The following is a 27,858-nucleotide window of genomic DNA, read 5'->3' on the forward strand; positions in this document are numbered from 1 at the left end:
AATGAAAGCACTTTTTGCACGGTTACATTTATAGAATCCTACCATCCACACAGGTAAGAGTACACTTAAGCGCATAAATGATAGTAGCAAAACTATGAGCTATTCCATAATTATTTTATTTATTAATGTATTTATACCCCACAAACATGCAGGCTCAATGTGGCTTATAATTAAAAGCTTAAATGGCATGGGGTAAATTCTATAAGTGGTGCCTAAAATTTGGCACCAAACATTTTATTTGCTGAGCGCGATTCTATAAAGGGTATGTTACAATCCAAGTTATTACTCAGGAACCTTCATGCAATACCATAATGTAATATGCTTTACCATGTATGTATGCACATGGTATATATATCTTCTATAATAAAACTCACCCTCAACGTTCTGGGGACACTGACGTCAGTGAAGCCAAGCCACTGACTTCAGTTCCTTCAGGTTCGAAGGTTCGTGGTGGTGAAGCCACCGGGCCCCGCCCTCGCGTCAAACGTCATGACATCGAGGGCGGAGCAAACGTTGAGGGTGTGTTTTATTACTGTACCTGTGCTCCGCCCTCGCGTCAAAACGCGATGACGTCGAGGGCGGCCCAGGAAAATCGCCACCCACACAGAGCTACGACAACGCTAACAAACAGCGGCGGCGCACGAACCAGCTACAATGGCGACGAGCCACGGGGCGGCCCAGGAAAATCGCCACTGTTCTCCGTATGTGAGTCAACCCCCACCCCCCCCCAAAAAAAGCTAGCGCCTGTTTCATTGCTCTGAGAAACGGGCCTTCTTTCCTAGTATATATATATATACCATGATCTCTTCCATATATGTTATGTTCCATGTATCTTACCATGTATGTCTGCACCTTAACGCAATACCATTTGTAATCCTGTTACCCGGAAATGGCAACCGCCATTAAGGCAAATGTAAGCCACATTGAGCCTGCAAATCGGTGGGAAAATGTGGGATACAAATGCTACAAATAAATAAATAAATAAATAAAATAGCGTTTAGGACATAAACCGTGGCTAAATTTAGGCATCGGCAATTATGCCGGCTAAAAGCAGGTGTAAACGCTTTCACCTAAATTAGGGGCAGTGAGGCCGAATTCTGTGTTTACGCACGTAAAATTTTGGAATGCTCCTGGAACGACCCTAGCCACGTCCCCATAAATGTACACATTAGGATTTGCATGCAGGTCGTTATAAATACGATCTGCGTATAAATCCTAATTAGGGCCTATAATGCCAATAATTGCTTGTTAGCAGTCAATTTTGGTGCTGATTGGCTTGTTAAGCGATTACGTTGCATGTGCAAACTGGCTGTACGTGCTGATTGACAAGCTCAACTTTTGTCACCGTTTATAAAATCGGGGGGGGGGGGGGGGGGAGGGGATAGTGCGCAGTTGTTAGAGGTGCGTTCACAGGGGAGAGGCAAGGGTGACGTACAGGCTGGGTCAATATTTATGCCAACAACTTACAGAATATGGTAAATTGCGTACATATAATTATTTATTTTATTTAAAATATTTATAGTCCACAAATTGAAACATCTATGCAGATTATAATAAAACATCAATAGTCAACATTAAAAATTTTTTTTTTACAAAATACTGAAATAAAAACATTTTTAAATGAAATCACACGACCAACCTCTGCCATTGTTTCATCTCATTTAAGAGCCCCTTTACAAAAGCTGAGCACGCACTAACAAAATTAGTGCATGCGAAATACTAAGAAGCCCATTTTATACTTCTGAGCTGATATTTGTATAAGTCTCTGGTGAGGCCTCATTTGGAGTACTGCGTGCAGTTCTGGAGACCGCACCTACGGAAAGATATAAACAGGATGCAGTCGGTCCAGAAGGCGGCTATGAAATTAGTAAGCGGTCTTGAATGCAAAAATTATAGGGACAGGCTTATGAACTTCAACATGTATACGCTGGAAGAGAGGAGGGAGAGAAGAGACATGATAGAAACGTTTAAATATCTCAAGGGCATTTATGTACAGGAAAAGATCCTTTTTCAAATGGAGGAGAGCTCTGGAATGAGGGGCATATGACAAAGTTAAGAGGGAATAGGCTTAGGAGTAACCTAAGGAAGTATTATTTCACAGAAAGGGTGGTGGAGGCGTGGAATGGCCTCCCGGTGGAGGTGGTGGAGTCGAGGACTGTTCCAGAGTTTTAAAAGGCATGGGATAAGCATGTGGGATCGCTTAGGAACAGGAAGAATTAGGGGTTACAGAGGACGGGCAGACTGGATGGGTCATATGGCCTTTATCTGCTGTCATGTTTCTTTGTTTCTATTAGCATTTAGCGCGTGCTAAGTTTTAGTAAAAAGGCCCCTAAAAAATGAACTGCCTTATCTTCAATTGCTAAATCACACCCATATATATTAACTCTGCATCTATGGGGTCGTACATTATACAGACTCATGGGCCAGGTCATTACTGTGCAAAAGTCTGCTGAAACAAAAAAAGTTATCAATTATTTCTACAATGCATGTTTATCATAGTATAATTTCACAGGACTGGCCCAGCAATAGCAAACATACACCCTCGTACTGTGAAAGATCTTACCGATTATACAGATGGAACATACAGACATTTCTACCCTACAAATCTCAACAGTATTGGTACATGAAAAATTTTCAACACTGTTTTACCAGCACAGGAGAAAAATGCAGGGATTTCAGGAGTTTGTCCCAGGCAGGTGTAATGAATCTTACAGATCTCTGCACAAGTTGCTGCCCTCTTCACGAAGCAGCTGCTCATAAACAACCCCATGTTTTAATGTAGAGATGACAGGACTCACTTCAACAGAATTGTCTTGGCGTCCTTCTCTGAATTCCCATCACCCACGACGTCAAATTTATTGGTCAGCGTGAGAGAGACCTCTGTCTTCGCTACTGTCTCCTTGTTGGCATCCCCTGTGTTGCTAGATTCCACTCCTACGGGAGAAGGAAGACACCTGAGAGAACGATCAAGGCTAAGCTCCAAAGGGATTTCCCACTCTCTCTCTCCTTGCTTTGTGTCTTACTGTGGGATTCTGGTGTTCTCCCTTTCTCTGGATCTTGTGACTGCTCCTTGTCTTTATCAGAACCCCTAGTTGAGGCAGGAAGAATGCTCACCTAAATTTGAGGAAGATTCAGAGTGGAACTCGGAAGCCAAACGGATCAATATTCAAAGTGATTTAAATGGCCAGGAGAGATTCCTGACCACTTAAATCGCGTGTACGGGGCTATCTGATGATATCCAGTAGCACTTAAACGGTTAGTGTCGCTGAATATCATCAATGACCACTAAACTGAAAACTGGCAATTCTGTGGACAGCCTGGGGGGCGAAGTCGGCACTTATGCAGTTAAGTGCTGATATTTGGTATTTAGCTACCTAAGGGGCCCTTTTACTAAGGTGTACAGAAAAATGGCCTGCGCTGGTATAGGCACATGTATTGGACGCGCGCAGGTCCATTTTTCAGCACGCCTGGAAAAAAGGCCTTTTTTTTTTGTTGCCGAACATGGACATGTGGCAAAATTAAAAGCAGCACTCGTCCATTTTTGGCCCGAGACCTTACCGCCACCCGTTGACTTAGTGGTAAGGTCTCATGCGTTAACCGGGCGGTAATCGTCAGCGTGCGTACACTGCAGGCCTTGAGCATGCACAGATGCTCAAGGCCCTGACCGGCCCTGCTTGCAGTTACTTCCATGTCAGCATCAGTGTCAGCATCCAGGCTTACCGGTAAGAAAAATATCAGTCACCGCATGGGGGAAGAGGGGAAGAGACATTCCAACTCGACTATAAGCTGAGACCCCCAATTTTGGGGTTTTTTTTATGCCCACAAATCTCAGCTTATATTCAAGTATGTACAGTGCTAATTATTTACATGTGTATTCACTGTGTAAATGTTAGCGCCTTATTCTATGAACTAGGCATGTGTTAAATGTGTAAATGTTTAGAACCCCACCATTTACATATGCCAAATTCCACCTAAACCTTATTCTGTAAATACATATCTATTTTGCATAGCGCACATTTGCAAGGGAAAGCGTGGGTGGCGCACTGGCAGGTTTCCCACTTACGCACATTACTTACGGAAAACTGTGAGTTAAGCACTCACACCAGTGGTGTAGCTACGGGTGGGCCTGGGTGGGCACAGGCCCACCCAGCGGCAGCAAACCACATCAACATCTCTCCTCCGTGGCACCCTGGCATCTGCCCGCCCGTTGCTGAACCCCATCCCTCCCTGGTGTACCTTGCAGGCACCACCGGCACCTGCAGTGATTCAATTATTGCTCCCTGTGCTGACCCTGTAGGCTTCCATTGGCTGAGTCCTGCCAGACAGGAAATGATGAAAGCAAGGGCGGGACCCAGCCGATGGAAGCCTGCAGGGCTGGTGCACGCAGCAATAATTGAATCACTGCAGGCGCCGAGGATGCCTGTAAGGTACATCAGGGAGGGACAGGGTTCAGCGACAGGCGGGCAGATGCTTGGATGCTGCGGAGCAAGAGAGATGTTGATGTGGGGTAGGTGAAAAAAATCTAAATATTTTTTAATATCTTGGGGGGGGGGGGGGGGGGGCGGCTGTGGAGTGCTGTGCCGAGGAAGGGTCCATCTAAGTTAGCTCTGGGGCCCATCCAAAATACTGGGTCTGGCTATGCCACTGACTCACACTTACACCCTCTCTGTGGCTAGCATAGGGAAGGGGACTTGATATACTGTCTTTCTGTGGTTTTTCCAGCTATATTCAAAGTGGTTTACATAGTATTTACAGCTACTTATTTGTACCTGGGGCAACAGATGGTTAAGTGACTTGGAGCTGCAGTGGGAATCAAACCCAGTTTCCCAAGATCAAAGTCCGCTACACTAACCACTAGGCTACTCCTCCAGTGGGCACCTAAATGTTAGGCATGCCGATACCAAGTTACACTTGTATTCTAGAACAGAAGCTAGGTGCTGTGGTTCTGTTACAGTAAAGGCCTCGGGGGCCTAAATGGGGACACCCAGTTATAGACTTACCCCCTTAATGCCCAGTTAGGAATGTAAAGCCTTTGAATCTTTACCTCCACGCAAGTGTGTGGGGCCAAAGACAGCATCCGCACTAGTTTCCTAACTATTGGTCTAACTTTAGGACTCCTAAAACAGCATTTAAACAACAACCAAGGTCAAAGGCGGCCATCTTCACGTGCGCCCTCTCCAATACAGAGCTTCAGATCTGCTGGGTGAATGAGAACGACTCACCTATCAGGGATTCAATAGTGGGAACCTCTCCTAGGTCATCCAGAAGTTCATGGATTGGATCGTTGTGCTCAGGAGCGATGGCATCTTGGTGATCTAACAGCAGCTAGAACAATATCAGTTATTGGTGAGCAAGTATATGCAACTGTTCTTTGAATGAAGCTAAACATACATAATCTACAGGAATGAGAACACATTGCATGATCTCTCTAAGGATTATCAGGGTATACAAGCTATAACAGATCATGTGACCCATGACAGAGCAGATCACATAATCCAAGTACTCTAGGAAGTTTTAAAATATTAGTTTGTGTGTGTCTCCCCCTTGTACTGGAAAGATTTCAATCAAGAACTCTATAATATAGAATTACGCAAAATTAAAAACATTTTGTGGCATAAGGAACAACATTGGAATTATTTGTTGGACACAGTTGAGCCGAAAGGTTTAAACAGAAGCATTGAATGGAATGCTTGCTACTGATTTGATGTAGGCCACTCCCTAGGGCATGGCTAGTTTCTGGATTGGTGGGATCTATTTTTCCAGTGATTGGACACCTGACTACGCTGAAGAGTTTAAATGCTCTGGCATCTTTGAAATTCTCTGCGCCATCTTTTGAAGCCAGTGACGAGGACTCTCAAATCTTTTTGGTTTTTTTTTGTCCTTGGTGTATAGTTGTGCCCTTCCTGAGGCAGCCAGAAGTTTGGTGAAACAAGGCGCACTTGTCGAAGGGTGACATTTGGAGGGTGTAATTTACGCTGAATTGCTGGAACATCTCCTCCTCCTTCAAGCCGTGGACAGTGAAATTCCCGGGTTCCACTCAAGCTCCTTGTGAAATATTTCTTGCTGGGATACTTGGATGTACAAGTTTAGTAACTGAACATCAACAACGTTAACCTTAAGAGAATTTGTTATAATTGGTTGCTTGTAGGTGGCTTCATTTCGGGTTTTTTGGTGTTTGTTAGGCGTGTATGTGTGTACATGTTGGGGGGGGGGGGTGCTCCTGCTTATAGCAATCCAATGTTTATATTTTTGATTGGGTTTTCCTAGTGATACTGAGTTTGTTGTATGGTGTCTCTCACTTGTTTGGGTTTCAGGAGGAAAAGAGTTTTTTAAATCATCCGATTTCTTGTGTAAGTATGAGTTTTTGCGGATGATTCTTTTTTTCTCTTTTTTCCTTTTTGGGACCAATGATAACGACTTACTCCTAATTTGATAGTGGTTTTGTAATACTGTATGTATTTTCCCTATCTGGAGCTTTGAGGTTCCTGGTTGTAATTCTATATTTCTTGATTGAAATCTTTCCAGTACAAGGGGGAGAAACACACAAACTAATATTCTCAAACTTCCTAGAGTACTCGGATTATGTGTTGATTAAGTTTGGAAATCCCTGTCTTATTATAAAGCAGATCACATGCCATGCACCTTTACCTTTCAATGCCAGTAATAAATATCATTAAATCAGGGACAGAAGGAACAGCTTGTCGATCAATAACATTAAAAAAATGTACTTCAGCCTAGCTGACTCAAACAGCTAGCTAGCCTACCCTGAAAATGTAGACTTACCCTATATATTCGACTACAAGTCGAGCCCATGGATAAATCAAGGGCAGTTTTGCAGCTAAAAATAAACAAAATGCTGGACTCTAGTATAAGTCAAAGCAACCCTCCAGTCTTCCCTTCCTCCCCTGGGTCAGCACCTCTCTCTTTCTTCCTCCCACCTCTGGGGTCCAAAATTGCTCCCTCTGTCAGTATTGGCATTTTAAACCTCCACCCCTCCCTGTGTACCTTCTAAAGTATCTTCTTTAGAGCTATGGCAGTGCAGCAATCCTCCTAGGCTACCTACTTCCTGCCCCAGAGCACTCTCTCTGATTCATCTCACCAAACAGGAAATTGAGTCAGAAGGGGCAGGACTGACGAGAGAGAGTGCTCCATGGCAGGAAGCAGGCAGCCTAGGAGGATTGTTGCACTGCTGCGGCTCTACAGAAAATACTTTGGAAGGTACACAGTGATGGGTGAAGGGTGTTTTGGTGGGGGTTTGAAACACTGAACCCACAGGCTGGTGGGGAAGAGATTGTGCTGCTGATGGGGTTGGGGGGTGCTTATAGTCAGTGCATATATGGTAAATGCTGATGTTGCGAAGGGAAGGTAGGTGGTGTTCCTGGTCCCTAAAACAGGCCTGCCGAGATGACGTTAGCAGGCAGTGCCCTCAAGTCCTCCCAGTCGCAAGCTCTTTAAATGGACTGCAAGCATGTACACGCCTAAGGACGCCGGCACCCAAGAAAAGCACACAAGTGCCTGCAGGCACTGGAGTCCGAGGCACTGACTGCCTGCCGTGCCAAAGAACCAGCCTGGAGGCCCTCTGCAGCAGCTGTGGAACCCCTCCCCAACCCCCGCTGAGGCCCTCAGGTGAGTTGGGGTGTGGGGCCCGGCCTGCACCATGACATATTTTATTTCAAAATTCAGATCTTCAAACATGCCAGTTCTTCAGCTTCCTTCAGAATCTGTCTTGTAGCCACATACTCTCAGAGAGGCCAGCAGGGGTCAAAGAGCACTTGGACAGGAAAATCCCCAACCCCCCATCTCCCATGACCAGGTCCTCTGGTGGCCTCTGTGGCACTTCTTTAAGAGAGGCTCAGAAATTCACAAGGAACATCTCTGGAGGAGTTAACAAAGAGCGCTAGCAAGGTTGACTGTCAGTACTTACAGTGTGTGTGTTGACAATTTCGCCAATGGAAATGTAGATTACTGGCTTGGAAAGCGTCACTAAGTCTGAATATTCATCCACATTAAATTTCTCCTCAGGTTCTGGGACGTCACAGGCAGACTGAAAAAAGCGCCTGAAGACAGCAAAAAAAGGAGTATGTCTAGTCCACCAGAGGCAGCACCGCACAGTCACTTGGGATTAATTATTACACACATAACTGAGAGAATATTTTGGTTAGCCTTACTTTATTCAGATTTTTTGATAAATTGCCCTTTGTGACAAAAACATTCTCCATAGACAGCTAAAAACAGATATTGGGCTGGAAATATTGGATCCTAAGAAGCTGTTAATATATCATTTTACAAGATTTTCAACTGATTTCTGTACACATCTAAGTCCAATCATTTGCTGCAAACCGCACAATATATCCCTTTTGAGTTCTGCTCCCCAGCGTATGCCACACCGGGGAGGGGGCAGCTCAATATTCAGCTGCACAGAGAAGATATAATTTGAAATGTCTAGCTTAGATGGTTTCAAATCATTTAGGTAGCACTGCTGAATATCCACTTATAAGCTGAACAATCCTAATTATTTATCTATTTACTGGGGGGGGGGGGGGGTTTATTAACTGCCTTTAATGAGATTTCCTCACCCAAGGCTATTTGTACAGCCTGTTAGGCCACCTATTTTATATGGTTAGTGGTTGAATATCACCGCTTAGATGAATAAGTTAGGCATCAAAGTGGCACTGCCCCAGAACACCCCAAATCCTGCCCCATTTTCATAAAATAATTTTGGCTGTATAGTAACTTATATCCTCACCAGATCAGTCCAGATGCTGCAGGATATAACAAAGCAGGGTTCAAGTCAGGAAGGATTCAGAGACCCCTGCCCTCTTAAAAAAAAGTGAATAACATTAGAAGGCATTCTGAAGAGGTCCTTTAAAGCGAATGCTACATACCTGTAGAAGGTATTCTCCGAGGACAGCAGGCTGATTGTTCTCACTGATGGGTGACGTCCACGGCAGCCCCTCCAATCGGAAACTTCACTAGCAAAGTCCTTTGCTAGTCCTCGCGCCGCCCGCGCGCACCGCGCATGCGCGGGCCGTCTTCCCGCCCGAAAACCGGCTCGAGCCGGCCAGTCCAGTATGTAGCAAGACAATACACTTCAAGGGAAGACACAACTCCAAAGGGAGGCGGGCGGGTTTGTGAGAACAATCAGCCTGCTGTCCTCGGAGAATACCTTCTACAGGTATGTAGCATTCGCTTTCCTCCGAGGACAAGCAGGCTGCTTGTTCTCACTGATAGGGTATCCCTAGCCCCCAGGCTCACTCAAAACAAACAACCATGGTCAATTGGGCCTCGCAACGGCGAGGACATAACAGAGATTGACCCTAAAAATTTACCAACTAACTGAGAGTGTAGCCTGGAACAGAACAAACAGGGCCCTCGGGGGGTGGAGTTGGATCCTAAAGCCCAAACAGGTTCTGAAGAACTGACTGCCCGAACCGACTGTCGCGTCGGGTATCCTGCTGCAGGCAGTAATGAGATGTGAATGTGTGGACAGATGACCACGTCGCAGCTTTGCAAATTTCTTCAATGGAGGCTGACTTCAAGTGGGCTACCGACGCAGCCATGGCTCGAACCATTATGAGCCGTGACATGACCCTCAAGAGCCAGCCCCGCCTGGGCGTAAGTGAAGGAAATGCAATCTGCTAGCCAATTGGATATGGTGCGTTATTCCTACAGCCACTCCCCTCCTATTGGGATCAAAAGAAACAAACAATTGGGCGGACTGTCTGTGGGGCTGTGTCCGCTCCAGATAGAAGGCCAATGCTCTCTTGCAGTCCAATGTGTGCAGCTGACGCTCAGCAGGGCAGGAATGAGGACGGGGAAAGAATGTTGGCAAGACAATTGACTGGTTCAGATGGAACTCCGACACGACCTTTGGCAGAAACTTAGGGTGAGTGCGGAGGACTACTCTGTTGTGATGAAATTTGGTGTAAGGGGCCTGGGCTACCAGGGCCTGAAGCTCACTGACTCTACGAGCCGAAGTAACTGCCACCAAGAAAATGACCTTCCAGGTCAAGTACTTCGGATGGCAGGAATTCAGTGGCTCAAAAGGAGGTTTCATCAGCTGGGTGAGAACTACATTGAGATCCCATGACACTGTAGGAGGCTTGACAGGGGGCTTTGACAAAAGCAAACCTCTCATGAAGCGAACAACTAAAGGCTGTCCTGAGATCGGCTTACCTTCCACACGGTAATGGTATGCACTAATCGCACTAAGGTGAACCCTTACGGAGGTGGTCTTGAGACCAGACTCAGACAAGTGCAGAAGGTAATCAAGCAGGGTCTGTGTAGGACAAGAGCGAGGATCTAAGGCCTTGCTGTCACACCAGACGGCAAACCTCCTCCAATGGAAGAAGTAACTCCTCTTAGTGGAATCTTTCCTGGAAGCAAGCAAGATGCGGGAGACACCCTCCGACAGACCCAAAGAGGCAAAGTCTACGCCCTCAACATCCAGGCCGTAAGAGCCAGCGACTGGAGGTTGGGATGCAGAAGCGCCCCTTCGTCCTGTGTGATGAGGGTCGGAAAACACTCCAATCTCCACGGTTCTTCGGAGGACAACTCCAGAAGAAGAGGGAACCAGATCTGACGCGGCCAAAAGGGAGCAATCAGAATCATGGTGCCTCGGTCTTGCTTGAGTTTCAACAAAGTCTTCCCCACCAGAGGGATGGGAGGATAAGCATACAGCAGGCCCTCCCCCAATCCAGGAGGAAGGCATCCGATGCCAGTCTGCCGTGGGCCTGAAGCCTGGAACAGAACTGAGGGACTTTGTGGTTCACTCGAGATGCGAAGAGATCTACCAAGGGGGTGCCCCACGCTTGGAAGACCTGGCGCACCACTCGGGAGTTGAGCGACCACTCGTGAGGTTGCATAATCCTGCTCAACCTGTCGGCCAGACTGTTGTTTACGCCTGCCAGATATGTGGCTTGGAGCACCATGCCTTGACGGCGAGCCCAGAGCCACATGCTGACGGCTTCCTGACACAGGGGGCGAGATCCGGTGCCCCCCTGCTTGTTGACATAGTACATGGCAACCTGGTTGTCTGTCTGAATTTGGATAATTTGGTGGGACAGCCGATCTCTGAAAGCCTTCAGAGCGTTCCAGATCGCTCGTAAACTCCAGAAGATTGATCTGCAGATCGCGTTCCTGGAGGGACCAGCTTCCTTGGGTGTGGAGCCCATCGACATGAGCTCCCCATCCCAGGAGGGACGCATCCGTGGTCAGCACTTTTTGTGGCTGAGGAATTTGGAAGGGACGTCCCAGAGTCAATTGGAGCAAATCGTCCACCAATACAGGGAGTCGAGAAAACTCGTGGACAGGTGGATCACGTCCTCTAGACCTCCGGCGGCCTGATACCACTGAGAGGCCAGGGTCCATTGAGCAGATCTCATGTGAAGGCGGGCCATGGGAGTCACCATGAACTGTGGAGGCCATGTGGCCCAGCAATCTCAACATCTGCCGAGCTGTGATCTGCTGGGACGCTCGCACCCGCGAGACGAGGGGACAACAAGTTGTTGGCTCTCGTCTCTGGGAGATAGGCGCGAGCCGTCCGAGAATCCAGCAGAGCTCCTATGAATTCGAGTCTCTGCGCTGGGAGAAGGTGGACTTTGGATAATTTATCACAAACCCCAGTAGTTCCAGTAGGCGAATAGTCATCCGCATGGACTGCAGGGCTCCTGCCTCTGATGTGTTCTTTACCAGCCAATCGTCGAGATATGGGAACACGTGCACCCCCAGCCTGCGGATAGTGCCGCTGCTACCACAGCTAGGCACTTTGTGAACACCCTGGGCGCAGAGGCGAGCCCAAAGGGTAGCACACAGTACTGGAAGTGGCGTGTGCCCACCTGAAATCGCAGATACTGTCTGTGAGCTGGCAGTATCGGGATGTGTGTGTAGGCATCCTTCAAGTCCAGAGAGCATAGCCAATCGTTTTGCTGAATCATGGGGAGAAGGGTGCCCAGGAAAAGCATCCTGAACTTTTCTTTTTCGAGATATTTGTTCAGGGCCCTTAGGTCTAGGATGGGACGCATCCCCCCTGTTTTCTTTTCCACAAGGAAGTACCTGGAATAGAATCCCAGCCCTTCTTGCCCGGATGGCACGGGCTCGACCGCATTGGCGCTGAGAAGGGCGGAGAGTTCCTCTGCAAGTACCTTCTTGTGTTGGAAGCTGTAAGACTGAGCTCCCGGTGGACAATTTGGAGGTTTTGATGTCAAATTGAGGGTGTATCCCTGCCGGACTATTTGGAGAACCCACTGATCGGAGGTTATGAGAGGCCACCTTTGGTGAAAAGCTTTCAACCTCCCTCCAACTGGCAGGTCGCCCGGCACGGACACTTGGATGTCGGCTATGCTCTGCTGGAGCCAGTCAAAAGCTCGCCCCTTGCTTTTGCTGGGGGAGCCGCGGGGCCTTGCTGAGTCGCACGCTGCTGACGAGAGCGAGCGCGCTGGGGCTTAGCCTGGGCCGCAGGCTGTCGGGAAGGAGGATTGTACCTACGCTTGCCAGAAGAGTAGGGAACAGTCTTCCTTCCCCCGAAAAAATCGTCTACCTGTAGAGGTAGAGGCTGAAGGCTGCCGGCGGGCGAATTTGTCGAATGCGGTGTCCCGCTGGTGGAGAGACTCTACCACCTGTTCAACTTTTTCGCCAAAAATATTGTCCGCACGGCAAGGCGAGTCCGCAATCCGCTGCTGGAGTCTATTCTCCAGGTCGGCGGCACGCAGCCATGAGAGCCTGCGCATCACCACACCTTGAGCAGCGGCCCTGGACGCAACATCAAAAGTGTCATAAACTCCTCTGGCCAGGAATTTTCTGCACGCCTTCAGCTGCCTGACCACCTCCTGAAAAGGCTTGGCTTGCTCGGGGGGAAGAGCATCAACCAAGCCCGCCAACTGCCGCACATTGTTCCGCATGTGTATGCTCGTGTAGAGCTGGTAAGACTGGATCTTGGACACGAGCATAGAGGAATGGTAGGCCTTCCTCCCAAAGGAGTCTAAGGTTCTAGCGTCCTTGCCCGGGGGCGCCGAAGCATGTTCCCTAGAACTCTTAGCCTTCTTTAGGGCCAAATCCACAACTCCAGAGTCATGAGGCAACTGAGTGCGCATCAGCTCTGGGTCCCCATGGATCCGGTACTGGGACTCGATCTTCTTGGGAATGTGGGGATTAGTTAAGGGTTTTGTCCAGTTCGCAAGCAATGTCTTTTTTAGGACATGGTGCAAGGGAACAGTGGACGCTTCCTTAGGTGGAGAAGGATAGTCCAGGAGCTCAAACATTTCAGCCCTGGGCTCGTCCTCCACAACCACCGGGAAGGGGGATGGCCGTAGACATCTCCCGGACAAAGGAAGCGAAAGACAGGCTCTCAGGAGGAGAAAGCTGCCTTTCAGGAGAGGGAGTGGGATCAGACGGAAGACCCCTCAGACTCCTCGTCAGAGAACTATCTGGGGTCTTCCTCTTCCTCCCACGAGGCCTCACCCTCGGTGTCAGACACAAGTTCCCGAACCTGTGTCTGCAACCTCGCCCTGCTCGACTCATTGGAACCACGTCCACGACGGGGGCGTCGAGAGGAAGACTCCCTCGCCCCGCATCGGCGAAGCTCCTCCGCCGACGTAGTCGGGGAGCCCTCCTGGGAGGTGGCCGCGGTCGGCACCGCACGCGGTACCGACGTCGGGGACCTCAACCTGGGCGATGGGCCAGCCGGCGCCACGCTCGACGGTACCGGAGGCGCAAGCACCGCCGGTACCGGAGGGGTAGGGCGCAACAGCTCTCCCAGAATCTCTGGGAGAACGGCCCGGAGGCTCTCGTTCAGAGTGGCTGCAGAAAAAGGCTGAGAGGTCGATGCAGGCGTCGACGTCAGAACCTGTTCCGGGCGAGGAGGCTGTTCCGGGCTGTCCAGAGTGGAGCGCATCGACACCTCTTGAACAGAGGGTGAGCGGTCCTCTCGGTGCCGATGCCTGCTGGGTGCCGAATCCCTTGGCGACCCAGAGCTCTCGGTGCCGACACGGGGAGGAGACCGGTGTCGATGCTTCTTCGATTTCTTCCGAAGCATGTCACCGGAGCTCCCCGGCACCGACGAGGAGGACGTAGAATCCATCCGTCGCTTCCTCGGGGCCGAGACCGAAGAGGGTCGATCTCGGGGGGGCTGTACCGCAGGAGCCCTCAGGGTAGGAGGAGACCCACCCGAGGGCTCACCGCCACCAGCAGGGGAATGGACAGCCCTCACCTGCACTCCACTCGATGCACCACCGTCCGACGACATCAGGAGACGAGGTCCCGGTACCACCGACGTCGATGCAGCTATCCGATGTGTCGGCGCCGATGCAGAGGCCCGATGCCTCGATGCACTCGATGCAAGGGCGGCCGAGGAAGATGGTCTGGACGCTGACGACGTCGATGCACTCGAAGATCCCGGTGCCGATGCCGACGAAGAGCCCGAGAACAACACGTTCCACTGGGCTAGTCTCGCTACCTGAGTCCGCCTTTGAAGCAGGGAACACAGACTGCAGTTCTGAGGGCGGTGCTCAGCCCCCAGACACTGAAGACACGACGAGTGTCGATCAGTGAGCGAGATAACCCGGGCGCACTGGGTGCACTTCTTGAAGCCGCTGGAAGGCTTCGATGTCATGGGCGGAAAAATCACGCCGGCGAAATCAAAAGCCGAAATGGCGAAAATTGAAGCACCAAAATTTAGAGGGAGAAAATCTCGACCGAGGCCGAAAGAGGCCTACCCCGACGACGAAAGAAAACTTATCGGGCAAAAAGCTGGAAGTACGGGGGATTGACACGAAACCCGGGAAGGGTTTTTCGGAGCACTTCCCGCACTAGAAGAAAGCTTTCCAAAGAAAAAACACGCTCAAAAAAACTTTGGACGCGCGAGGTCGACTTTCCGGGGCTCGACACGGCGAAAAAAACGACCGACCGAGTGCGGACAAAAGAAGACTGGCCGGCTCGAGCCGGTTTCGGGCGGGAAGACGGCCGCGCATGCGCGGTGCGCGCGGGGACTAGCAAAGGACTTTGCTAGTGAAGTTTCCGATTGGAGGGGCTGCCGTGGACGTCACCCATCAGTGAGAACAAGCAGCCTGCTTGTCTCGGAGAAAACAAGTTTAATGCCATAACCTGGACTTTCAAGGGAACTCAAAGCAAGACCTTTTTGTAGAATCCCCAGGCTCTGAGGCAGGGAAGCCAGGTCAGGAACATGAGCTCATTTGGAACACCAACCTTCAAAGGTCCACCAAACCCCAGCATACACGAACAACATAGATCATTTGCTAGCTTGCAGAAGAATGGTAGTGACTGCCTCCAAGCATCCTTTACACTTCAATTTTGCCCTAGCTGTAAGACCAAATGGAGAAGTATCCTCTATTAGAATTGGTCCCTGACGTAGAAGGCTTCTGTGACAAAACAGTGGGTTTTAAACCTGTAAAACTATTAATTATTTCTTGAAGTGTATTTCTCTGGTTTTGCAGGAGGTGGTGCATGTTTATGTTTAAAGCTGTTACAGAGAACTGACTGTTCCTTCTTTAATAAGCACAGATAAGAAGTAACCTGCAGTGATGTGGCCAGCTATTTTTTTAAAACTTGTTGTTCTAGGTTCTGGACCACATTACAGCCAGCAGTCCATAGTAGAATACTAAATTAATGCTCTAGTGTTTTCTGTTCTTGACTTGGGTTGGGGTGATTGGTGAGATTTTGCAGCGGTTTTGAGTTTACTGTTTTTGTTCTCACTGGGGGAGTAAGGGGAGGTCATCCCTGATTCCCTCCGGTGGTCATCTGGTCAGTTCAGGCACCTTTTTGAGGCTTGGTCGCAAGAAAAAATGGACCAAGTAAAGTCGCCCAAGTGCTCGTCAGGGGCGCCCTTCTTTTTTCCATTATCCATTATCGGTCGAGTACGCCCCATGTGTTAGAAACGCCCCAGTCCCGCCTTCGCTATGCTTCCGACACGACTGAATCCTAGTAAGCAGAATATGTGACAGGCCCAAAATAGGGTCAAGGTCTGGAACAGGGCAAAAGCCAGAGTAGACCGTAACAGGTAAAGCCACAGAGCTCAGGAACCCACTCACACAGAGAAGCTGCGAGCACTGCTGGAACCCACCCATGCAAACACATAGACTTGAAGTACTACTGGAATCCAGTCACACAGAAAAAGACTGGTAGAACTGCTGAACCTACACGCACAAAGACTGTAAGTACTGCTGGAACCGACTCACACAGAGAGTAACAAGAAGCACTGCTGTAACCCATTCACACAACGGAGAGAGAAGGCACTGCTGGAACCAACTTGCTGAGAGCATCTTAGGACCTACAGGAAGAAGAAGCTATGGTGGCTATGATGCAAGAGCATCTAACTAATGTCCGATGAAGTTAAATGCCTCGTGTTCCAACCTCAGCATCTGACACCATCCACTGGGTGCGCAGGTGGCAAGGCAGACCAGGCCCCGTGATGTGATGGATGGCTCCTCCCACTGTGCACTGGTAGCGTGGTATGGCTCCAGAGTCATGGTAGGGCCGTGACGATGTTGAATCAATAATAACGCCAAGTGAAGAATGGACAGATTCAGAATTCCAGAAATCCACTTGTTCCAAGCACAGGCATTTGTAGTAGAAATTGCTGCAAGTGCAGCAGAGGAGACAGCTGATCACAGGCTGGCTTGATCCCCTTTAGCAAACAGACCTGGTGGAGAAGAAAGACATATCCTGGGGAGAATCCCCTGACAAATGTCCAAGCTCTGCAGGGGGCATCATTGCCTCTGAATTCTGCCTTGCTCCGGCAATTCATGAGTGAAGCACTACTTGCTGACCAGAGGCTAAGCAGACATGGGAAGGCAAGACAGCCACCATTCCTCTGTTTTGTGAGAGAGATTTGTGGACCCCTTTGTCGAGATCTGGATTGCTTTCCCGTAAGCTAGGGGACATGCACCAAAGCCACAATAGGATTCTCCATCACCAGAACTGGAAGAACAGGGTTTTCAACTGAAGCCATGGAAGGCTGTCAAGAGCAATGCCCCAGTGTGGCCTGGCGTGCACTGCAGCCTGAGCAGTGCCTCAAAACTTCAGCCGGTGCTGCCATCAAGCAAACACCGCAGGAAAATGCCGCTACAAAGAGAAGAACTCAGGGAAAAATCAATATCACTGGGTGCGGAGCTCACCCTCCGGGAGACTCAGAATAGAAAAGATTACCAGCGGCAGCTTGTGATCAGACCAATATCTTCCTTTTTAGAGTGTTTCTGCTGCAATGCCTGGATCGTTCGCTTTATGTTTAATCTTCTCTCATTTTCTTCATTTTTTATTTGAAGAAAAGGAATGGAGATCCACAGCGAAATGGGGGGGGGGGGGTGGGGGGGGGGGGGGGGGGAAGAGAACTATTGGCTAGGAACTCATACTTGCTCAAGGCATTTCCCAGCTCAACTGGAAAAAAGCTAAGCAACTGGACTGGGAGCAGGCCTCAGCACTCAGTCTAGGACCTTCCAATCTGCTGGAGATAGAAGACATACTGAAGTGTGGGAGGTACACAGTCTCTTTATAAGGCAGAACATACTCTGTACTTTCTATCTCCACCTGCTGGCTGATGGACACAACACCCGCAGCATCAGGACTGATCTGTTGAGGAGGCTAAGGAAAAACATTTAAGCACCTTACGCTGCTAGCAATCGTATAGGTTCTTTTGAATATCAGTCCGACGGAGTAAATTTTCAAACACTTAGAGGTAAAAGTAGGAGTTATGCAGATAGAATGGCTGAATCTGAAGTGGATTTTCAGCTGGTTAAAAATATGCCTGCATTTTCAAAATATATTTACATTTACTTGCTGTAAAAAGAGACCTTCCTAGTAGTGTCATCTGGCAGGGGAAGAAAACAGTGAGCACACACCATTGATTCAAGAATATACACATGCATTCAACCCACCTATTTTATGTTACCAGTAGGGATAACTGTTAGGAATAATGGAGATTGATCTGATGATCAATAGATTCAGGAAGAGGAGCAGGGAAGTAAATGCAGAGACCCAAAAGAGGTGCTGTTAAATACATGTCCTCTAAGGAAGGGATGACAACACCTCCCTATCCCTCCCCAACACATACATACTGGGGCCTGGATCAGGGAAGGGTAAAGAACATTACAAAAGAGCAGTATATAAGGCTGGCCATCAGAGAAACCTTTGCTGATAGAACAACAGTGCCTTGAGACAGTTTTATGCTCCTAGCTTTACTTCCAGGCTCCTGAATTCCCATAGCTGAACCTCCTCGCCTTGTTCCTAACTCCTCTCTACTGGATTTTGCAACTTTGGTCCTGATTCCTCACAGGACCAGCCCTTGAATGAGAGCCTATTGCAACAGTAGGAAACCACACCGCTTGTGACTGGACTGGGTTTCCAGGCCCCAAGTACCTTCAGTCTTCAAGTTCCCTACAGCTTAATCAGACCCTAGCAATTAATTATGGTTCACAGACACTTTCTACCTGCATATCCAGCCTATCTTCAAACACAAATTAGATGGGTAGTTTGTGTTTTAAAGATCAGCTTGGTTTGTTTGTGTGGGGAAAAAAACTACATATGTATTTTGCCAAGCAACTTATTGTAAATGCATCCCAAAAGAAAACTGGCTAATCTCTCCATGCTACTTTTCTCTGAGAGGCCCCTCACCTGAATTTCTGGTAGGACTGGGAGAGGTATTCATTGATGATGCCAAGATGGGAGTTGTCCCCAAGGAACATTTTATTGGATGCAGCGTGCTGTAGCATCTTGGCAATGGAGCCCAGGTTTCTGCGTTGGTCTGTGGTCAGCTGGCCTCCGGCCGACAGGTCAATGATATCAAAGCCATCAGGTGCTACAATAGCTGGGTTCATGTAACGGTAATAGAGCAGGTTGCCAACGATCTAGGAAAGCGTTACATAAAGAGATGATGGCAGGTACATCAATATTCTTTGCAGAGACAAATCATTGGTAGCACCTTTTGGTTGTGTTTATGTTCAGGTCCAATAAACCCTCTTTTTCACTCAATAAACCCTCTTTCCCCAATCTCCCCAGAAGATGTGGGTTCTCAATCCAATCCCATGGATACACCCAGCCAGTCAGGTTTTCCACAATGAATATGCACGATAGATTTGCATATAATGGCGATTGTGCATACAAATTTATCTCATGCATATTCATTTTGGAAATCCTTAACACCTGACTGGCTGGGATGTCTTCAGAACTGGGTTAAGAACCACTGCCCCAAAAACTTTTCTGATAATTAAACACAATACTTGGAGTGTAAGGGGTCTGGCAGTCGTGGTGCATAATGAAGTCAGGATTACACCACAACACCCTTATTAGGAGGAGGATATTGTTTAGTGCTGGAACAGCAGAAAGAGTTATGGGGGGGGGGGGGGGGACAGTCACATGATATTAGCACTAATGGTGCAATTTCTAAGATTCACAAATAACGCTGAAGGCCAGAGTTGGGAACTACTCTTTGTGTCTTCAAATCAGGACAGATCCATGTGAGGGACATGAACAGAAAAAAGAATCTGGAAATTTCTACCTAAGCCAGATGCACAAAGTGTCCCTGTAAAGAATCGCTCTGTATCTTCACCTCAGTAAAAATAACCGATTTGGAAATACAAAGGGATTCCCAAAGCGAATCGCAAGCAAATGAGCTGGTCACTGCTTTTGCGATCAGCTCATTTGCATGCGATGGGGGGGGGGGGGGGGGGAAGCCAGTCGACCAACTGAGCATGCGCAGAACAGCCAAGCTGTGTGTATGAAAGCCGGAATTGCATCCCCCCCCCTCCCCCCCACTGCCGTGATCATGTTGCTGATGCTGGGAGCCTGCACTATTGGGTGCCTTCAACTCTCTTGCCTGCAGAAGTTGGGGGGGGGGGGGTGTAGCAGATCCCAAATAGTGGAGCAGCTTTTAAAGTGTGAGCAGCTTTTAGTGAAAAAAGTGCTGAATACTGGATCAGCTTTTTAAGTGCTGATTTCACCCTTTAAAGCAGGAGCTTGCATTCTTCCCCTGCCCAGTCCACCATAGAGCCTATAGCCTGGTTTGTTGTTTGAAATGGTGTTTTTCTTGACTGATGGGTTCCAGCACGGCTGCTCCAGCGCATCTTGTTTCTCCTCGTGGGTCCCTCTCCTCTTGCAGGAGTGGCAGAGGAGGTGGTTGTGGAATACTTGCTATGAAAAACTGTCAGGACAGACAGCTCCAGACCTCCCGTTAAATTTTCCACAGTAAAGGTAGGGGCTGCTTGTGTGAATCGTTCGGGAAATGGCTGTGTATCGCTTCGCATGCACATTTCTATAGTAATTAGCTTATTGTAATACCTTTGCATACGATTTTCGTTAGCTGCTACCGTGACAGGAAAAGAGCTTGAAGAACCCTTTTGTGCATGTCTGGCTGTACTCCATGCTCGTTAAACTGGCTAGAAACAGTGTAAAACCATGTTGCTGGCTCATTAGGTTTTGTGCATCTGGGCTTGAGAAAAGAAATACACCCAAGCGGCTGAGGACAGGAGGAACATGCAATAGGGGATCTGTGAGGGAAAAACCTTCAGTTGTTGTTTCATTGCTGCATTTTAGCACATGCTAAAACGTGAAAACAAAGCAAACGAAACATGGGAAGTGACACAAAATAAAACAACAGAAGTCACTGTGATTTCTCAGTTGTTTAAAAACAATGGCACACCCCTATGTGCTACACCGATCAGAGTGAAGTAACTTGGGCATTGTTTACAGAGCTGTCATCCCTTTCTCAGGGTGTGGACAGCCTAGCACAGGTCCATCTTACTCTGTCTTGTGTCTACAGTGAATCTAAAGTAAAGTCACAAGGTTAAATTTGTTGAGCACACAGTCTACAGTAGAGGTTCTTCCTATGGTGGAACAGGATTAGCTAAACATCTAGACAAACAAAAAAAAAAGTTTCATCCAAGATTAAATTAAAAAATATATATATCTGAATAACTTCACCTGCAGAGAAACTCTACAGTCGATGGCTCAGTGCAGAAAAGCAGAGAACTAGAAAACAGAGAAGAGAAGATCTTTCAGGTGAAGGAACAAAGGTTGTGAAGGCGACAGAAGCAGTTTCAGACAAGAAGAATGCACAGGCAAAACGAAGCATGAGAAACCAAGTGCAAGAGCTGTAATTCACCATTTTACCAGCAGAGAGAGCAATGTGCAAGAAAAATCCCAGACTCATCCCCATAGCTTTGTTCTGGGTAAAAAAAGAAATACTCTGTTGTACAGAAAAAGGCTCCCTGCTGAGAATATATCAGCAGCACTGTTATAGGATGTAACGGGCCAGCTCGTGTGCACTGATCCAAAATTATTTCCAACCTTAGACCATAGGAGCCAATTTTTCAAAATAATTGGTGGTGCTGATCTCGTCATTGTCTCTACTTTCCTATCATGATGACTGAAGTTCCTTTCTTTTATAATTAATTCATTTTGTAAAACCCGCTTTGACATCTTGTATTGAAAAGTGGTATACAAAATGTAATAAACATTACCCTTCCCTGGACATAGTCAAGGAGTTTGCTCAATACTGGAGGTGCCGAAGCACCACACAGCTGGCATCTATGCCATAGACAGAAAAGAATGGAATACTATAAAATTCTAAAAACCTAATGTGTATCAAATCTTGAAAATACATTTAAAAACAGTCTATATAGGTGCCCTGCCACAGTGTCGTTTCCGCTAAGGGGCCCTTCTACTAAACCGTGTTATGTGCTAACGCATGCTTAATGCATGAATAAAGGCTTATCACAAGACACATTAAACCATTTTGTGGTAATCTGCCTGTCAGTGAGAGCTAATTGTGCATTATTATTTTTTTGGAATTTTTTTCAGGGCAGGGAATGGGCCAGGAAGCGTTATCCAGCTACCCTGTTCACCAGGGGCATAGCTAAGTGAGGCCACGGGGGCCCAAGCCCCCGTAGATTTGGCCCTGGACCCCCCTGCCGATGACCCTCCCGACCCCCCCTCCCACCGCCAACCCGCCGTCGCTGTCTGCTACCTTTCCTGGCAGGGGGACACCAACCCCTGCCAGCCGAGGTCCTCTTCTTCCTTCATTCTGTTTCTGAGTCTGACATCCGACTCAGAAACAGAACGAAGGAAGAAGAGAACCTCAGCTGGTGGGGGTTGGGGTCCCCTGCCAGCAAAGGTAGGCGACAGCGACGGCGGGGGAGGGTTGGCAGCGGGAGGGGGGTCGCGAGGGTTGTCGGCGGGGGAGGGGGTCAAAGTTGTTGTTGGTGGTGGCGGTGGGTCGGTGGCGCCGGAGAGGGGGGCTAAAATGTGCCCCCTCAACTCGGGCTCTGGACCCCCCTCCCGTCGAAGTCTGGCTACGCCCCTGATGTTCACACTAGTAAATGCTAACTAGATGACTTAGCACCTCCTAAACAGGAGGCAGTAAATGCTCCTATATTAATTTTTCGTAAGTCCCGCACACTAATGGAAAAATTAACGGGGACCTGCAAAAGGAGAAAATCCTTAAAATACCGGTGCCTTAAATCTGGGCTTAGCGTATGAGAAAGTCTTGCATTAACACGTGCCAAGTCCATATTTTAGCGTTTTTTTTTTTTTTTTAGTAAAAGGGCCACTAAGGAAGTTAACCAACTAGATCTCTATGGCTGAAAATTTCCCTCTGCTGAGCAGCTATATTTAACCATTGAGCTTCCAGAGACAATTAGGTTTTAGCCTCTCAAATTGTGAGGGATGAACTCAGTTGGCTATTGCTTCAGACCTAAAGTGATGATTAGATTTTGGACACGAAGAATTGAGCCTTAATTTCAGCTGGCTAAATTGTGGCTGACTGTGATCCTCAGAGACAGCTAAAAGAGAGTTAGTTGTCTTACCCCCTGTTCCCTGCAATGAAAATCAGCCTCGGTATTTCCATTTTACAATAATAAAATCCATTTTGCTTTTTAGGGCACGTGTATAGACCATTTTTTTTCCTTGTTATTTGGAGATGAATGTCCATTGACTTGTGAATGAATACCAATGTCAGAATATGGGAGGAGTGGCCCAATGGTTACCTTAAGCAGTTCATCCTCACCCGCATCAGGGAATTTCTCATGTAGCGAATCTTTCAACACCTTGGCAATGTAGCGCATGCCATAACTGGAGAGGTACAGAAGCAAATGAACTGATTTTATTTGATTATATCTTGATATACCGCTAATTAGAAGAAATGCGTTTAAGAATTTTACAATAAACATTTTAAATAAACTACATTAAACACCATATCGTGAAAAAAACTAATGACAAAAAATATATTAAATGATGTACATTAAAAATTTTAAATAACCCACATAAAACAACAATCACTTAAAAATCATAACTAGTCATAATTAAATTCCATATAGGTGAAATACTATAAAAGTGATCATCAATTTCAAAGCAATTACTAGTAAAAATCAAAACATACAGAAAGTATAAATCTCATAAATAAAAACACAAAAGAACCGTAATTCTCTTGAAATAACCAGGTTTTCAAAGCTTTGCAAAAAGTAATATATCTAGAAAGTGCTGTAAGAAAATTCAAATTAAATATGGGTGGGGGGAAAGAACAATCACCATCCTCAACACCTTTACAACAGACATCAACCCCAGAACCTGCCACCATACTCACGGGATTTTATCTACTGAACTGATGATCGCCGCCAGGAACTTGTCCGTCACTGTGCGCATGTTTTTGATGGAAGCATCCAGCTTCGTTCTCACTTCTTCGTGAGCCAGTGCCTGTTCAGGGGTAACGTCATAAGGCAGTTTGCTGTAAAACAAGGTATGAAAGAGAGGTGAGACCAGGCACAGCCTACAAGGAGCACAGCCTCTGGCCTTCTCTGTGGAGCAAACAAAGGAAAAACCACTGGAGTGGAGGAACAAAAAGAACCTTACGGAGTCTGTAGAACCAGGCAAGCAGTAAGGTCAATGGATTAGTCTTCCAGAAAGTAAACACACTTCACTAGAGAAAATTCTCAAAATGTGGTTTTACTGGAGAACAAAGGACCTGACACAGGCCGTGTTTCGGCGTCACTACACCTGCATCAGGGGTCAAAGTAAAATGATCTCTTGAGTGGCACGAATGTATGTATTACGTACTGCCTTTTGTCTTCACTTTATGTTTGTGACTGCTTCACATCTTTGATTACTGGCCTCACTGTGCTTTGGTTCCATTTTACTCAAGAGTTCATTTTATGTTTCAACAATTTTTATTATTATGAAGAAGTCAACATAATACAATAGTAATTTCTGATGTGGGGTATAAACAATTACTTTCAACCTCATTTACTCTGCTTTAATACAAAATTATCGACTCGACAGTTCATTTTACTTCGACCCCTGACGCAGGTGTAGGGATGCTGAAACAGGGCCTGTGTCAAGTCATTGTTCTCCAATAAAATTGGGATCTTGACTGTGTCTGCTCAGAAAATCCGCAGTCGCATTGTCCACGCTGGCCACATGACCTGCCGAGAGATCTAGGAGCTGGACCTCCACCAGTGAAATAACAATGCCGCCTCCTCGGCAACTGCCCAGCTGTTCGCAAATCAAAACTACGTTTAAGAAAAGACTCAAGTTTCCTATCTTGAGGGCCACAGTGTGCTACGCCCCCATCCACTGGAATAGCTGTAGCTTTAGTCACCGCACTAACTGTGTCCACAGTGGGAGGCTTCAGGGAATCCCTATCTTTCTGGGGAAGAAGGTAAAGCCTAGCCATAGCCCTAGTCACCTTACAAGGAGCATACGGGGAAGACCACTCCTGCAGTACCATTTCCCTAACATCTTTATTCATAGGAAAGGACCGCGGAGGATGCCGAATCCCCTTAACCAGAGGATCAACCTGAGTAGCCTCCCCTGCAGTAGCCTCCACAGGTGCAAACTTAAGGGTGGAGGACACCTAGAGGTGTATTTTCAAAGCACTTAGACTTAAAAACTTACATAATAACCTATGGAACTTTGTAAGTCTAAGAGCTTTAAAAATGAGCCCATAGTCAATCAACTCCATCAGCTCATCCCTATGAAATATCCGAACCATGGAGGGGTCCTCCCTTGGTAGGGGACCATCCTTCTCCTAGGCGATTCCAGAGGATCTTCCTCCCCAAGATTGCTAAAAGCTTCCTTGGATCCCGGGAGAGAAAGATCCTCCAGATCCTCAGCCCAGTTCACCCGAGGTCTCTTAGCAAGCACCGGGCCCGCCCCCCACACACACTGGCGGGGTCAGCTCGGGCTGGTCCCAATTTTCAAGCCTGATAAAGGGACAAAATAAATTCAGGAGGGGACCCCATCTCAACTGAGCTTTCAGAAAGCAAGGCAGGACCCGGTAAACTTTCACTCTGCACATGCTGAGGCGGCAGTTTGCTGCCGAAAATGGGACCGCCGCTGAAGAACCCGCCTGCAGCCCCGCTTCAGTTCCAGCTGTGCTTACTGCGGGAATTTCCATGGTCAACTCTGGGGTCACGGTCGAAGGAGACTTTGGTTCCCCGCAAAAACAGCACTGAGAGCCCATGGGAAGCCACGTCTGGGAAGCTCGCCAGGTGCCTTTGGCCTGGATTGGCCGCTGTCGTGGACAGGATGCTGGGCTCGATGGACCCTTGGTCTTTTCCCAGTGTGGCATTACTTATGTACCTCAACTCCCCGGCATGCACAGGAGTGGCAATGGAGTAATTTGAAACACATAGCTGCGGTAAGAGAGAGAGAGAGGGAAGGAACACCCGATCCGGCGCCCAAAACCAACAAAACACCTTTCACCAGCCAGAAAACCTCTGCTCTCCCGCAGTGGCGAAACCAGACCCACCATTTTGGGTGGGCCCAGAACTAATATGGGTGGGCACTGTGCATATGAGTAGTGTTTCTTGGGACACTACAAAATAATGCCTTAGAATACACTTGATGATGGATTTGTAAGTAGTCTGCATCAATATAAACCACATACATACATAATGGAAAAAAACAACCAGTTACATTATCCCATATCTTAAACCTGATCAGACTTAAGTCTGCAATAATGGAAAACAGCTCATGACACGATCCTGCAACATAACAGCAATGGCATATATCCTTCAAACATTGCTTTATAACAAACATTTAAAAATATAGAACTGAGAGCCAGTGGCGAACCTAGCGTATTTGACACCCAGGGCCGATCATTTTTTAACACCCCCTCCTCTATATGAAAATATTATTTTTACTAATAATCCATGAGTCAAACAACAAGTATGTACCTAGGAAAGGCAGCATCTTAAAACGCTGCAGTGAGCACTAGAACATCAATACACCCATTGTAAAACTAAGCAAGACATTAGTAAAAATGATCCTGCCAACAGAAAACCATGTCTTTTTCACAAACATAGAACACAGATACATCCTCACCAAGTATAGAATAAGTAACCACAAACTAAAATAGAAATATGTAGACAAAAATTAAACTGAACCCCCAAGAGGCCAGATTCCGCATACAATGCAACACCACAGAAACAGTGATGCATATCTCCTAGTACTGTGCAGAATATAAAAATAGCAGAAGTAAATTTGAAAAAAAAAAAACTGACAAACACCAATCAACACTTTACAATTTAAAAAACAGAAACATAGAAAATAAGATAATACCATTTTATTGGACTATTACTTTTTCAATTAGCTTTCAGAGGCCAAAACCTCCTTCCTCAGGTCAGTACAGTATACTGCTGTTACGGTCTTGTCCTGACCTAAGGATGGAGGTTTTGGTCTCTGAAAGTTGGTCAAAAATGTATTAAAATTAGTCCAACAAACATATCACCTTATTTTCATTTTCTGTTTATCACCACAGCTACAATTCTACTTTATTCTAAGGCAAATAAATAAATAAATCTTTTTTTCTACCTTTGTTGTCTCTGGTTTCTGCTTTCCTTGTCATCTCTTCACTCTCTCCCTTCCATCCAGCATCTGTTCTCTTTCTCTCTCCCTTTCATCCAGCTGTCTGCTTTCTCTGCCTCCTCCATCCACTGCCTGCCTTTTCTTTCCCTTCTATCCTGCCTGTCTCCCTCTCTCCTTTTTACATGATTCATTCCAGTATCTCCCCCTCTCCATCTTTATTTCTCCTCTCTTTGTACTCCATCCATATCCATCTTCTGCTTATCTCCTGTCTATTTGACTTTTTTTCTCCATGTCCACTGTCATTTCCTCTGACTCACTATCTCTCCTATCCATAACCTCCCCTCTGTGTCCCTGTCCCTATTCCCCCTGTGTTCAGCATTTGCTCTCTGTGTTCCCATCCCTGTTCCCCCCCCCCCATGTTCAGAATCTGCCCATTGTGTTCCCTTCCCATGTTCCTCACCCTTCTTTCTCTCTCTCTCTCCTGCACTCCCACCCCGGGGGCAGTATCTCTCTCTCCCTCTTCTCTCCCCTGCTTCATAGTACTGCATCTCGTTCTCCCCTCCCCAGATCCAGCTTTTTCCCAGTCTCCTCTCCCTCATGTATCCCACCTTTCTCTCCCCTCCCCCTCCTGCTTCCCTTTGGTCTGGTATCACTCTCACTCCTTTCTCCACCCCCCCCCCTTTTTCCCATTCCCCTGTCATTGCTTTCCTTCCTCTCTCCACCACTCTTTTCCCTTGGGTCTGGCATTCCTCTCTCCACCCCCTCTCCCCTTAGAGCTGGCATCGCATCACATCACATCCTCCTCTCTCCACGCCCCTTTTCCTTCGGTCTGGCTGGAATCGCTCTCCCACCGTCCCCACCCCACCCCCCCCACCCAACTAGTGCAGTATTGCACTAGCCCTCCTCACTCCACGCCCGTTCTGCTTCTGCATGCCTTCAAGCTTCAAGGCCCGCCAGCAGCATCTCAGCAATGAAAGTGCTGTCTTCTGCCTACCCTGGAAGCCTTCTCTATACAGCTTCCCGCATAGGTGGGACGCAGTACAGAGAATGCTT

The 27,858-nt window shown here is 47.5% G+C and overlaps 1 protein-coding gene across 1 annotated transcript in view; it reads right to left on the reverse strand.

Moving 5' to 3' along the window:
* IQGAP1 (IQ motif containing GTPase activating protein 1) overlaps nt 1-27,858 on the reverse strand; it is a 232,648-nt gene that overhangs the window by 19,626 nt on the left and 185,164 nt on the right. Inside the window, exons 27-32 of the mRNA XM_030189633.1 lie at nt 23,585-23,725; nt 22,989-23,073; nt 18,622-18,854; nt 7,925-8,057; nt 5,223-5,325; nt 2,799-2,934 (exon numbers count right to left, since the gene is read on the reverse strand). Coding sequence (XP_030045493.1) covers nt 2,799-2,934; nt 5,223-5,325; nt 7,925-8,057; nt 18,622-18,854; nt 22,989-23,073; nt 23,585-23,725 — 831 coding nt within the window. The remainder of the gene's footprint in view (nt 1-2,798; nt 2,935-5,222; nt 5,326-7,924; nt 8,058-18,621; nt 18,855-22,988; nt 23,074-23,584; nt 23,726-27,858) is intronic.

The sequence above is a fragment of the Microcaecilia unicolor genome, chromosome 1, assembly GCF_901765095.1.
Source record: "Microcaecilia unicolor chromosome 1, aMicUni1.1, whole genome shotgun sequence".
NCBI classification, from domain to species: Eukaryota; Metazoa; Chordata; class Amphibia; order Gymnophiona; family Siphonopidae; genus Microcaecilia; species Microcaecilia unicolor.